This window comes from Bufo gargarizans, chromosome 4, assembly GCF_014858855.1.
Source record: "Bufo gargarizans isolate SCDJY-AF-19 chromosome 4, ASM1485885v1, whole genome shotgun sequence".
Taxonomy (NCBI): Eukaryota; Metazoa; Chordata; class Amphibia; order Anura; family Bufonidae; genus Bufo; species Bufo gargarizans.
Window position 1 is genome coordinate 209,139,705 of NC_058083.1, and position 13,224 is coordinate 209,152,928.

At 38.4% G+C, this 13,224-nt stretch overlaps 1 protein-coding gene across 1 annotated transcript in view; it reads left to right on the top strand.

Annotated features, from left to right (window-relative positions):
* LOC122935324 (IgGFc-binding protein-like) overlaps positions 1-13,224 on the top strand; it is a 142,909-nt gene that overhangs the window by 59,111 nt on the left and 70,574 nt on the right. Inside the window, exons 14-27 of the mRNA XM_044291089.1 lie at positions 273-544; positions 806-853; positions 1,516-1,757; positions 3,156-3,439; positions 3,827-4,104; positions 4,525-5,123; positions 5,210-5,774; positions 6,236-6,435; positions 6,970-7,168; positions 9,275-9,415; positions 10,512-10,768; positions 11,297-11,440; positions 11,928-12,012; positions 12,934-13,038. Coding sequence (XP_044147024.1) covers positions 273-544; positions 806-853; positions 1,516-1,757; positions 3,156-3,439; positions 3,827-4,104; positions 4,525-5,123; positions 5,210-5,774; positions 6,236-6,435; positions 6,970-7,168; positions 9,275-9,415; positions 10,512-10,768; positions 11,297-11,440; positions 11,928-12,012; positions 12,934-13,038 — 3,419 coding nt within the window. The remainder of the gene's footprint in view (positions 1-272; positions 545-805; positions 854-1,515; positions 1,758-3,155; positions 3,440-3,826; positions 4,105-4,524; positions 5,124-5,209; positions 5,775-6,235; positions 6,436-6,969; positions 7,169-9,274; positions 9,416-10,511; positions 10,769-11,296; positions 11,441-11,927; positions 12,013-12,933; positions 13,039-13,224) is intronic.

The following is a 13,224-nucleotide window of genomic DNA, read 5'->3' on the forward strand; positions in this document are numbered from 1 at the left end:
GGACAAACCCTATGAAATACAGAAAATGGTGCAGAATTTCAACAAAATCTATATTAGTAAGTGCCATATAGTCATCTCACAAACGCATTGGTCAACAGTAACCAGAAAGTGGCCAACCCCAGTATATGTTATTTCCACTACTGTAACATATTTTATTGTTTCCATGTATATAAAATAAAAAGTGAAGCAACTTATTTTGGTTAAAGATATTCTACTATTTTGTGAGTAGAGAATGATTACTATCCTTTTAACATCACTTATCTGTGTTTTAGCTGTGAAGATGATATTGTTGATCCCCCGCCTTGTGATCCTGCATTGGAAATCAAATATGAAGATGAATGTAGAGTCATCTTGTCAGGCAGTGGTCCTTTTAAGAACTGTCATTACCTCATTCTACCACAGTTATATTTCGAGAACTGTGTGTATGATCTCTGTGCCACCGGAGGAAGCCAAGATCAATTCTGCAATGCACTAGAGTCTTATGCTGCTGCCTGTGAAAGTGCAGGAGTCACGGTTGGAGACTGGAAAGAAGACACCATATGTAGTAAGTGCCTTATATTGTTTTATTTTTCACACAATATTAACAGCTTGTTACTGTATTTATTTGTATAGCAGATGCTTAACCATCCAATAATTTTAATGATTTTGTCTGAACTAAGCAATGAATAATGAAATAATGCAAATATCTAAGCAAATAAATATGTATACAATCAATGTGGAGTAAATAAGATGTAATATCTCCAGACCTTTCATTTTTTACAATTATTTTTTTAACTATGATTTTTTTTTATCTTATTCTCATCAGAAGTACCAACTACTACTCCCGTGACACCAGCTTCTCCACCAACTACCGGTAAGTCCTTAAGTCCATTGGGTAAAGTAAAAACATGTCTTAAATTAAACAGAAATATAGAAATTTAGGGGGTCATTTATGACCAGATATATGTTGCGCTTGTGTTGTATATCTGGTGCAGATTCTGGAGAAGTGAGTATGCCTGCCGGAGTTCACTGTATCTGGCCTGGTGGGATACTGCCATTCACTGTCAGACTTAATTGACTATAATGAGATCCAGCAGTTTTTTGTCATAAGCACAAGGTTTCGACTGGAGAAAAAATGGTGCATACACCAGTTTTTGTCCGGCCAAAACCGGACACTCATGTAAGTGATATACAAGCCAGGAATAGTGATATTACTCATGGGCAATCACATGACACTTACGTTAAAAAAAAAACTCACTTTAGAATACTGTATGTTCCTATATTACTGTACATTCCAATGTGTTTTTCTTTTATTTATAAAGAAAGTGTTTTCAAAGGAAAAATGTGCATTTAGCGTAAAAAATTCATGCCTTACTTTTTTTTTATTGATTTAGCTAGAGTATGTACATTCTTCCTTTAAATTACTTATTTATGTACAGATATATAGAAATATATCCACCCATTATCCATAGTAAAGTAACTAGCAGTGAAGAAGTATAACAGTGACATTGATGTAATCTATCATTGTATTCACAGGTTCATGTGAAGTCAATGGAGATCCTCATTATTACACATTTGATAACCAGGTTCACCACTTTATGGGAACCTGCACCTACACTCTTTCCAAGCTCTGTGAACATAATGGAAATCAAGCTATCTTCAATGTGGAGGCAGCTAATGAGCACAGAGGCGGAAACAGTAGAGTGTCCTATGTGAAGTATGTGAACGTGGACGTGCATGGATACAGGATCACACTGGAGAAGGACAGGGTAGTCAAGGTAAGATTCTAGTTTTAGCATGTACTTGCAGACCGCCAAACATAGTAAAAAATATGGTTGGGCCGCATAGAAATCCGCAGAGATGTTTATAAGGAGTTTTAGCTCACAAACATTGATGGGAATTACTGACCAAACACTGACGTGTGAATGGGGCTTTAGGCTGCGGAAATGCACACCTCTCTCACTAAGGCCTCATTCACACATCAGTGTTTTGGCTCACAATCACTAATGGAAATTACTGACCAAAACACTGACGTGTCAATGGGGCATTAGGCCTCATGCACACAACCATTTTTCTGGTCCGCGTCCAAGCCACAGTTTTTGCGGCTCAGGTGCGAACCCATTCACTTCAATGGGGCCGCAAAAGATGCAGACAGCACTCCGTGTGCTGTTCCCATCCATCGCTCCGTTACGTAGACCAGTAAAAAAAAAAATATATAACATGTCCTATTCTTGTCCGTTTTGTGGAAAAGAATAGGCATTTCTACAATGGGCCGACTGTTCTGTTCCGCACATTTCGGAAGGCAAACGGGCGGCTTCCATGTTTTGCGGATCCGCAATTTGCGGACCACCAAAAACGGAACGGCCGTGTGCATGAGGCCTTAGGCTGTGGAAATACACACCTCTCTCACTAAGTCATTCACACATCAGTGTTTTGGTCAGTGATTATCACCAGTGATTGTGAGCCAATACAAGGAGTGGAGCCTCCACAAATATACGGTATAAAGGAAAGCTCTGTACCTGTTCTATGTTTAGAACCGCACCTGGTTTGGCTCGCAGTCACTGATGGAAATCACTGACCGAACACTGACATGTGAATAAGTCCTAAAAGACAATAAAATTGTCAAACACAATGCAAAAGTGCAAAAAGTTACTCATGCACCAGAATTTGCAACTTGTAGATAAATTCCCTGAGATATGTATAACAAAATAACAAAAGAAATAAAAAATTGCAAAGAAAAAACAAAAGCAAAAAAGCCAACACTGGCACAAACTCTACCAACAACACCACTCATGACAACCTAAATCTATACATCACATAGTGATTACCATGACAGAAAGGCAAAGCCAACTTCACTGTAGTGGCAGTTTGTGCTACTGAAAGAATTTTAAAGCAAGACACTATATTTTTTTTCTTATAATTCCCACCTCGCTTTACCTAAACAATTAAAATACAGGGTTAACAAATGGCGAAGTAATGTACCAGAAAAAAGTTACAAATATTATTTAAAAACCCTCATGTACTGCAAAAAACCCTGCTTATGCCTGACAGGGGCCTAACCTTAAACTGATTACCAAATATAGTACAAGAGCATTCAGTGCTTGGTTTTCCAAGCTTAGAATAAATTACCTTATACAGAAACTTTAACTTTTTTTTTTTTTTTTTTCGACTTACAGGTGAATGGAAACATTGTGACCTTACCAAAAACTCTAGTGCCAGGTATTAATATATTCCTGAGTGGACATGATGTTCTGGTCACAACAATATTTGGCCTGAATGTGAGATTTGATGGCAACCATAGAGTGGTAGTGACTATTCCAAATGAATATGCAAATAAAGTTTGTGGACTCTGTGGTAATTTCAATGGGAATAAGACTGATGACTTCCTAAACCCAGATGGAGAACTAGAGCCGGACTCCAACAGCCTTGGTAACAGTTGGCAAGTGGAGAATGACACCAGGTAAAAATATCTGATTCAAAAAAATATTTAAAGGGGTTGTCACGGTTTCAGATATTGATGACCTATTCTTAGGATTTGTCATCAATATCAGAATGATGGAGTCCATCACCTGGCACCTCCAAAGATCTGCTGTGCAGCCTCTGGTGCTCGAACCCATACTTTTAACTGAGCCAGAAGGACAGCTCCATTGAAAGTGCAATGGCTGCACTGGATTACTACAGCTCTGCTCCCATTAACTTATGGAGCTTAGGGGAAGAATTGTGGGGTGTTTTGACATACATGTCTGAATTTCCTGTCTTTAGTATTACTTTAAATGTACTACTACTTTTTGTAGTAGACTTTATTGATCACTAAAATAAATTCCTAATTTAATAATATTTCTACAAGATGTACAACCGGACCAGAAATTCAGCCAAACTGCACAGATGATGATAAGATCACCATAGCAAGTAACAGCTTCTGTGGAATAATCACTGACAAGAACGGTCCATTTAAAAATTGCCATGGAGTGGTGGATCCTCTGGTGTACTTTAATAACTGCGCATATGACTTGTGTGAACTGAATCTGGATCCTGGTACCCTTTGTGAGAGTCTTCAGTCTTATACACAGGCTTGTCAATCTCATGGAATCTCAATATATCCCTGGAGAAATGAAACTTTCTGTCGTAAGTACCACATCAAGATGCTATAATACTGTATATTGTAACACTACAGGAAGTCAATTTACATGGCTAAAGTAAAATACAATTATTAGTTAAACATTATAATCTGTAAAAATATATTATCAAATAAAATATGTTAGAGCCAAACATAAAATCTTTATTCATCACTTAAAAATTTAGCTATGTAAGATTCAAAATGTCAAGGTGGTATCAATATGAGAAAAGTACCTTGTTGCAGAGTGAGATGAGCCCATAGTACACGACTAACCTTCAGCTTGATGGATCAGGTTTAGCTTTGATTCTGCTATTGATACTTTGATTCTACTATTATTGGTAGATGAGACAACTACATCATCTACATTTTCACCTGTTTGCACAGTGTTACTAGCTCTTTTTTTCCCTAATTATGTTTTTCCTTTACAGCACTGAAGTGTCCACCAAACAGCCACTATGAACTCTGTGACAATGCCTGCCCAGCTACTTGTGTCAATCCAGCATCTCCATCCACATGTTCTCTTCCGTGTTCAGAGGGTTGTGCTTGTGATCCAGGCTATGTCCTTTATAACAAAATGTGTGTTCCAAGAAGCCAGTGCGGTTGCTGGGAAGATGGAAAACATTACCCTGTAGGCTCAGATTTCTGGACAGATGACACATGTACAAAGAAATGCAGATGTCCCTCAGCAGGAGGTAGTTTAATCTGTGAACCAGCATCATGTCCAGATGGAAAATATTGTGGTATAGAAAATGGAAAACCTGGCTGTCAAGATCTTTCATTTGGTAACTGTGTCGTTTATGGAGATCCTCATTATAACACCTTTGATAAGCAAACTCACCACTTCATGGGAATATGTACCTATACCATCTCAAAGCTTTGCAGCAACTCTACTTCTCTTCCGTATTTCAATATTGAAGGGAAGAACGAACATCGTGGAAATCCAACTGTATCATGGATTCGGAGCGTTATGGTAGAAGTTTATGACTATAAAATAACAATAGAGAAAAATGAACCCAGTAGAGTTTTGGTAAGTAAAACGAACAAATCAGACTTGACAGTGTTAATGTAAATTGGTTTTGTTCTAGCAAAAAACAAGTGTTTCTGTTTTTTCAGGTAAATGGAATCTGGACAAATCTGCCAATAAGCTTAGTGAATGGATCCCTAGTAGTAACAAGAAGTGGTAGATACGTTATTTTGGAGACTGATTTCCACCTCACAGTTTCCTATGACACTGATCATACTCTTGATGTGAAAGTACCAACTACTTATTATAATCTGACCTGTGGAATGTGTGGTAACTTGAATAATAATCCACGTGATGACTTCTTGATGCCCAATGGACAGTTGGCACAAAACTCTTATCAGTTGGGAAATAGCTGGCAGGTGGAAGAAGATGATGATCCATTGTGTAACCCAGTTCCCCCTACACCACCACCACCATGTCCACCAGAGAATGAGGCACTTTATGGAAGTGATGCTTTCTGTGGCTTGTTAACAAATAAGAATGGACCATTCAAGGCTTGCCACTCAGTAATCAATCCTGAACGCTTCTTTGACAGCTGTGTGTTTGATCTCTGTGCACTCGGAGATGAGACTTTGTGTAAAGCAATAGAGGCCTATGCTGATGCCTGTCAAAGAGCTGGAGTTGTCATTGCTTGGCGAAATTCTTCTTTTTGTCGTATGTATTCCTTCATTTTACAAAATGTAATTCTAATATAAAAACACTGTTATCCACTGGCCCAAATTTACTATGTGATTGTGAGTAAAATTTTACGTGAAATGCATCAGAAATTATGGTTTTTGAACAGACCTATTTATCATGCAAATGCAACAAAAAGAATAATCCACTATAGCTCTCTCAATGAAGGGAGGACGGTAGCTAGAAATGAGCATAACTTACAGTATGACAACATGTGCCAAAATTGTGCCATACAAGTATAAGCAACCGCAAAGTTGGGTAAAGTTAGTCAAAAATGTATTATCATGCTCAAAGGATTAGTAAATGTGCAGCATTTGTTTTGTGTATGTGAACATTCATACCTTGTTACTGTGTATACGTTTATAAAGGTAGAAGCAGAGACATACATAGGTATAACATTTTGTTAAAATGACATTTTTTACTTTATTTTTTTTCCTCAGCACTCCAATGTCCTGCAAACAGTCACTATAATGGATGTGGCAGTGCTTGTCCAGCCACCTGCTTAGATCAGAATGCACCAAACAACTGCAATAAGCCATGTACTGATGGTTGTGAATGTGATAGTGGCTTTGTTCTCAGTGGAAGTACTTGTGTTTCTGTCAACGACTGCGGATGCTTTTATGATGACAAATACTACCAGGTCAGTATTATTACTATTCAGGTATTTACATAGGTCGTGAAATAGTCAATATGAAACAAGGAAGGTAAAGCAGCTCTCACCCACCGTCCACCTACCTTGAGCACGGATGGCAACCTCCAGACTTGATTGCTGTAAATATTCAAAGCCAAGAAAAATCCAACTTCCAAGATGCAAAAGGTGGAATCTTTATTGTGAGTTTAAAATCCAATACAAGACATCACAGGTACAGTAACACGTTTCAGACCACAAATAAATCAGGGTCATTTATCATGACCAAATGGACCCTGATTTACTTGTGGTCTGAAACGCGTTACTGTACCTGTGATGTCTTGTATTAGATTTTAAATGCACAAAAAAGTTTCCACCTTTTGCATCTTGGAATCTGGATTTTTCTTGGCTTTGAATATGTGAAATAGTCAATGCACAGGAAATATAAAATAAGTACAGTAAGTAGTTAATTCATAATTTTTCATTTGAACATATCCTTCGAGTGACTGTAGTGTTTCATGATATTTGTAATTTCAAATTCTGCAGAAAAATGAAGTGTTCTGGAAAGGGGAATGTGTAAGTCTCTGCACATGTGAAGGAAACAATCTTGTAAAATGTGTAGATCAGACATGTCCCCCTAATGAGGTTTGTCAGGTCCAGAATGGAGTGAAGACCTGTGCTCCCAAGGCCACCACCTCAACTACTACGACCACAACAACCACAACCAAACTCCCACCAACACCAGGTAACTTTATCAAGCCTCTTTCTACTGCACTTCATAGAGAGCAAATGCAATGCTTTAACTAAAGCTGTAATATCAAGTCATAGGTAAGAATAAAAAAGAAGCCTCATGGCCTTATTTCTTGAAAACGTGTTCTGTTTAAGAAAACCTACATCTTATAAGTAAGAAAGAGCTATACTTTAAGGGGGGAATTTATCGTCATTAGACTTTTTAAAGTTAGATTTGCTTTGACTTTGAGCTAACAAAAGGGGCATCAGATTTCTGAAAAGTCACATCATGTTTGTTAAATTTGGTGAATTTTTATTCTTACTCTTTTGTCTAGAAATGCAACTCCATTTTCTCACACCATTCCCCCACTGGAGGGAGTTTTAAATGTCATAATGATTAGTGTTGATTACGAATATTCGAATTGCGAATTTTTATTGCAAATATCGGCACTTCAATAATTCGTGAATATTTAGAATATAGTGATATATATTCGTAATTTCGAATATTCAAGATTTTTTTTTTTATCACATGATCCCTCCCTGCTTCTAGCTTGTGGGCCAATGAGAAGGCTGCAATATCTTTGACTTTAGGAGTAGTGTTGATTGCCAATTTCGTAATGAGAATTTTCCTAATGCAAATTAGATTGTGAAAACTCAGATCCGATGGTATATTCTAACCCCCAGGTGTTCCCATGGTGACGGGGATGCTTGTGGGGAGGAGTATGCCAAAGTGGAACAACTGTACAGATATAAAATAAAAGACGAATATTCTAAAAAACTAATATATTTTTTAAATTTATAATATTCTAAAACAAGAATATATAGCAATATAGCGAATATTCAAAAAAATAACGAATGTAGAACAATTTAGCTAATATAGTGCTATAATCTTTTTTAATAAAAAAAATTACAACTATTAGACAAAGAAGATTATAGCACTATATTAGCTAAATTGCTCTATATTCTTTTTTTTTTTTCCCGAATATTCACTATATTGCTATATATTCGTTTTTTAGAATATTTGTAATATTCTAAAACAAGAATATATATCAATATAGCAAATTATAATATTACAAAAATTTGCATTACTAAAATTTTCATCATGAAAATTCGCAATCAACACTACTCCTAAAGTCAAGGATATTGCAGCCTTCTCATTGGCCCACAAGCTAGAAGCAGGGAGGGATCATGTGTACTGATTAAAAAAAAAATGCAAATATTCACTATATTGCTATATATTCTTGTTTTAGAATATTAGGAATATTCTTAAAAACGAATATATAGCAATATAGCGAATATAAAAAATAATAATAATATAGAGTAATTTAGCTAATATAGTGCTATAATCTTCTTTGTCTAATAGTTGTAATTTTTTTCTCATCTGAAGTTCAGACTGGAAAAAAATTACAACTATAAAAAAAAAAAGATTATAGCACTATATTAGCTAGATTGTTCTACATTCGTCTTTTAAAAAAAAAATCTGTCCAGTTGTTCCACTTTGGCATACTCCTCCCCGACAAGCGTCTCCGTCACCATGGGAAAGCCTCGTGGTTAAAATATGCCATTGTATCTGAGTTTTCACAATGTCATTGATCCTCATTACGAATTCGCAATCAACACTGCTCCTAACGAATATTCAAATTTTTGAATATTCTATGAATTTTCTACGAATATTCTACAAAATTTTTGCGAAATATCGCAAATTCGAATATGACCTGCCGCTCATCACTAACAATGATCAATCTGGCATGAAACTAATTAATATACCCAACCTCACACAATATCAAACCACTTTTCAAAAGTTGCAAGAGATTTGTATGCTGGAAAACGAACACACAAACTTGATACATCACTGTTTTGATACATCTTTTGATGAACCAATATGTTTGCTTATAGGGGCTCCTGGACTGTACATGTCAAGTGACTTTAAAGATGCTTCATAAATTATAAAATAAAAACAATGACTATTTTGGTCTCTTTGGGGGAGATTTATCATAGCCCAGTGATGTATCATAAGTGCAGCAACAGGCAATCAGTGCGCCTCAACTGAAATGTTTATTTAGAGAACTGTAAAATAAATGATTAGATCAGTATCTGAGGGATATTCTATCTTTCACTGTAGACGTCTGTGATCTGGATTGTTCTTTTGACGTTAATCTATGTAACTGGAAGCAGGCAGTAAATGATGATATGGACTGGATACGCTGGAGTGGTGCAACTCCGTCTGCTTTTACTGGACCAAGTTTTGACCACACAACTGGAGGTAAGTAGACACTGTTCTCTTTTGTTTTTAAATACAACAAACTATTTTGTCTGTGTAAATGGAAATTGCAAACACCCTAGAAAAATATACAATAAAATACAGTTATTAAAAATGAGCTAGAACCCTCCTGCTAGGTACAATGAGCTTCAAGTTATCAGAACATCTCTTCTTCACGTGTAAACAAATTATAAAGCCACAATAACGTGTCCAGGGTCCCCAAATCTTGTATATCTTAGCAATGAGAAGATCTTTTGTAAGGGCTCTTTCACACTTGCGTTCTTGTCTTCCGGCATAGAGTTCCGTCGTCGGGGCTCTATGCCGGAAGAATACTGATCAGGATTATCCTAATGCATTCTGAATGGACAGTCCGTCCTTCAGGATGCATCAGAATGTCTTCCGTTCCGGTACGGAACGTTTTTTGGCCGCAGCAAATAGCGCAGCATGCTGCGCTTTTTGCTCCGGCCAAAAATCCGGAACACTTGCCGCAAGGCCGGATCCGGAATGAATGCCCATTGAAAGGCATTCATCCGGATCCGGCCTTAAGCTAAACGTCGTTTCGGCGCATTGCCGGATGCGACGTTTAGCTTTTTCTCAATGGTTACCATGGCTGCCAGGACGCTAAAGTCCTGGCAGCCATGGTAAAGTGTAGTGGGGAGCGGGGAGCAGCATACTTACCATCCGTGCGGCTCCCGGGGCGCTCCAGAGTGACGTCAGGGCGCCCCAAGCGCATGGATCACGTGATCGCATGGATCACATGATCCATGCGCATGGGGCGCTCTGACGTCATTCTGGAGCGCCCCGGGAGCCGCACGGACTGTAAGTATACCGCTCCCCCGCTCCCCGCTCCTACTATGGCAACCAGGACTTTAATAGCGTCCTGGGTGCCATAGTAACACTGAAAGCATTTTGAAGACGGATCCGTCTTCAAATGCTTTCAGTACACTTGCGTTATTCCGGATCCGGCGTGTAAATCCGGCAAGTGGAGTACACGCCGGATCCGGACAACGCAAGTGTGAAAGAGGCCTAAGAGAGATAAATTTATATTTAATGTGTATCAACTCAATAGCAAATAATTGAATATTTATGCATTTTCCAGGTGGATACTATCTGTACATTGATGGACGTAATTCATATCATGGAAATATAGCAAGGTTGGAGAGTCCTGCAAACTGTGTCACTGGAAAAAACTGTTTGCGCTTCTGGTACCATATGTATGGAGCTGCAGACTATATGCAATTGCGAGTGTCTGTTTTAACAGAAGATGGCTTAGAAGTCATGTTTGACATGATGGGTAATGCTGGAGATGTGTGGCGTTTAGAAGAAATTTTCTTACCAGGCATTGAAATCCAAAAGGTAATTAAAATGTTGTTAACAAAAAGAGATTCTTTAGAGAGTTAAACATTATTTTAGATCCCAAATAGTATTGAGGGAAGCAAAACATCAAAGCGGATTTGGTCTGAAGTTTTGGAAAACTTCAATTCGCAACAAATCTGAATTTCCTTGCGCTTTGTGTCAATGAATCTAGTTTTCCTAACATCATGGCTGCATGTGTTACAAAGTGAAACTTAATGTAGAGGTGACAAGCTTGGTAACATAGGGTCATCAATAATGCGGGGCAGCCAGCCAATCCGCAGTGATGTCACAGCCCTATAAAACCCTCTTCCCGTGTGGTCCCAGCCATTGTCCTGTGAGCTAAGCATAGGGACAGACTTGGCAAGTGTTCTTGCACTAGGGACAGTGTTGCTGAAAATGATTAATAGAAGAATTTAATACCAATAAGATGGAAGCTTCTATTATACCATCCAGTCTGCACCCTTTAGGGGGGGGGGCAGATCTTAATGATGACCATCCTCATTTTTTGCTGGCTTTACTTCCTAAAAGGTTAGCAAGATGCAGAGAAAGGAGGAGCTGGATGTTCCTAATGACATTCTCTATTCAATATTATATGATGTGGAAAAGAAGGAAAAGCAGATGGCAGGAGAAGGGCTCCCATCTGTAGGCCAGGAGAGTGCTGGGGTTGAAACAGTGGGTATGCCAGCATATTGTGCCCCCACCTAACCAGCAAAACCAATACCAGCAACAGTTTCTGTTTAAAGGTGCAACAAAGGTGCCACCTGATCATTAACAATGAAGACTGACTATACAGTGTGGTCTTCATTATTAAATGAAAGGCAGCTGCTGGCTAATTTGCTGCGCAGTTCTTCACTTTAGCACGGCTGCTCCGTATGGCTGTACCCTAAGGCCGAGTGGCCTGGGTATATCTGATTTATAGTGATTTATGATGAATTAATTTGTAACAAATCAAATTTCTAGAAGAACTACGGTGAAGCTGCCAAATCAATTTTTTCAAAAGTTCGCTTAGCTCTAATCCCAGCTCTGCTAATGATCTTCCAGTTGACTAGCCTTATAAGCTTCTGGGATAATAAGATAAATAAACAGATATATGAAATGAGATTATCATACCCTTTGTCTTAAAATTGTTTCCACCAGTAATAATACATTGTGTTTATAGATCTTTATTGAAGGTATTAGAGGGGAAGACTTCCGCAGTGATGTGGCCATTGATGACATCTCTCTTGTGCCAGGTTATTGTACAGGTAAATATAGAATTCATGTTTATTTTTTCCCAAATATTTATTTTCCTCTGTCTATACAGGTTAAACAAGTAAAATAATTTTGTATTAAAGGGGTTGTTCGGGATTGGGGACATTGCTGTAAGTGAACGCCAAGCACATAAATATTACATACATTCCTGTGCTACCTTTGCCAAACTTATTTGATGCCCCATTTTCTTGTGATAAATTCTCTGCCGGAAGTGCCGCTTTTCAAAGATTCATAGGTACCAGGTACCTTTCTGCAGAGCGAAGCCTCTGCTTCGACTTCGCAGGGAGCCCGGTGGTGTCAATGTCAGCCTCAGTGATTATGCAGAGCGCACTGAGGAGCGCAAACTAGGTGGCAACACATTGAGCTAAGCCCCGCCCCTCTGGTCCGGTGACGTCACTCGGCAGGGCGTATTCTTAGCAAGGAAGGAGTGGCTGAGCCAGGAGGCATTTAGGGGCATGACTAAGGGGGAGGAATAGTTGCGGCAGAAGGCGGCATATGCATTAGGGGGGCGGCTGCATGGAGGAGCAGACACACACTTGAAACAATGCGATACTGCGCTGCACTGGGACCCAGAAAGCAGTATGGCAGGAAGTTACCGCACACATAAACATAGAGGTAAACAATCAGTGGGGGACTGTAGGAGCCCTGCTGAAGTGTAAAAATACCTAAAAACATCTGGGGGGACCTTCAATCTGCTATTAATAGTGATTTAACATTTTTTTTTTTTTATCTTGATCCCGGACAACCCCTTTAAGGATTAAATGTGAACTGTGTATAAACAATAATAAAATAATGAAACTTCTGAGTAAATAAATGTGAAGAAAATCAATATAAAGTAAACATGGGGTAATATTATCAAATCCTTCTTTTGTTTTTATTTTATTTTACTATGCATTTTATCTTATTATAAGCAGGGACAACAACCACCTCCACAACTACTACCACCAGCAAAACTACTACTGCCACTCCCACCACAACAACTACTCCTCCAGTTTCCAGTGCACCCTTAGGTCAACCAGGTACAGTAAAAAAACATGTGACAAATTAAGTAAAAAGATAATTCTTTACTGGGCATTCATTTAGTTAAAAGGCTTTTCATACATCAGCATCTAATGAGTGGGGGTCTAACATCCGGGATCCCGCTGATCAGCTATTTGAGAAGGTAGCGAGCTGCTTACCAAGCACAGTGCCATACATTGCATAAT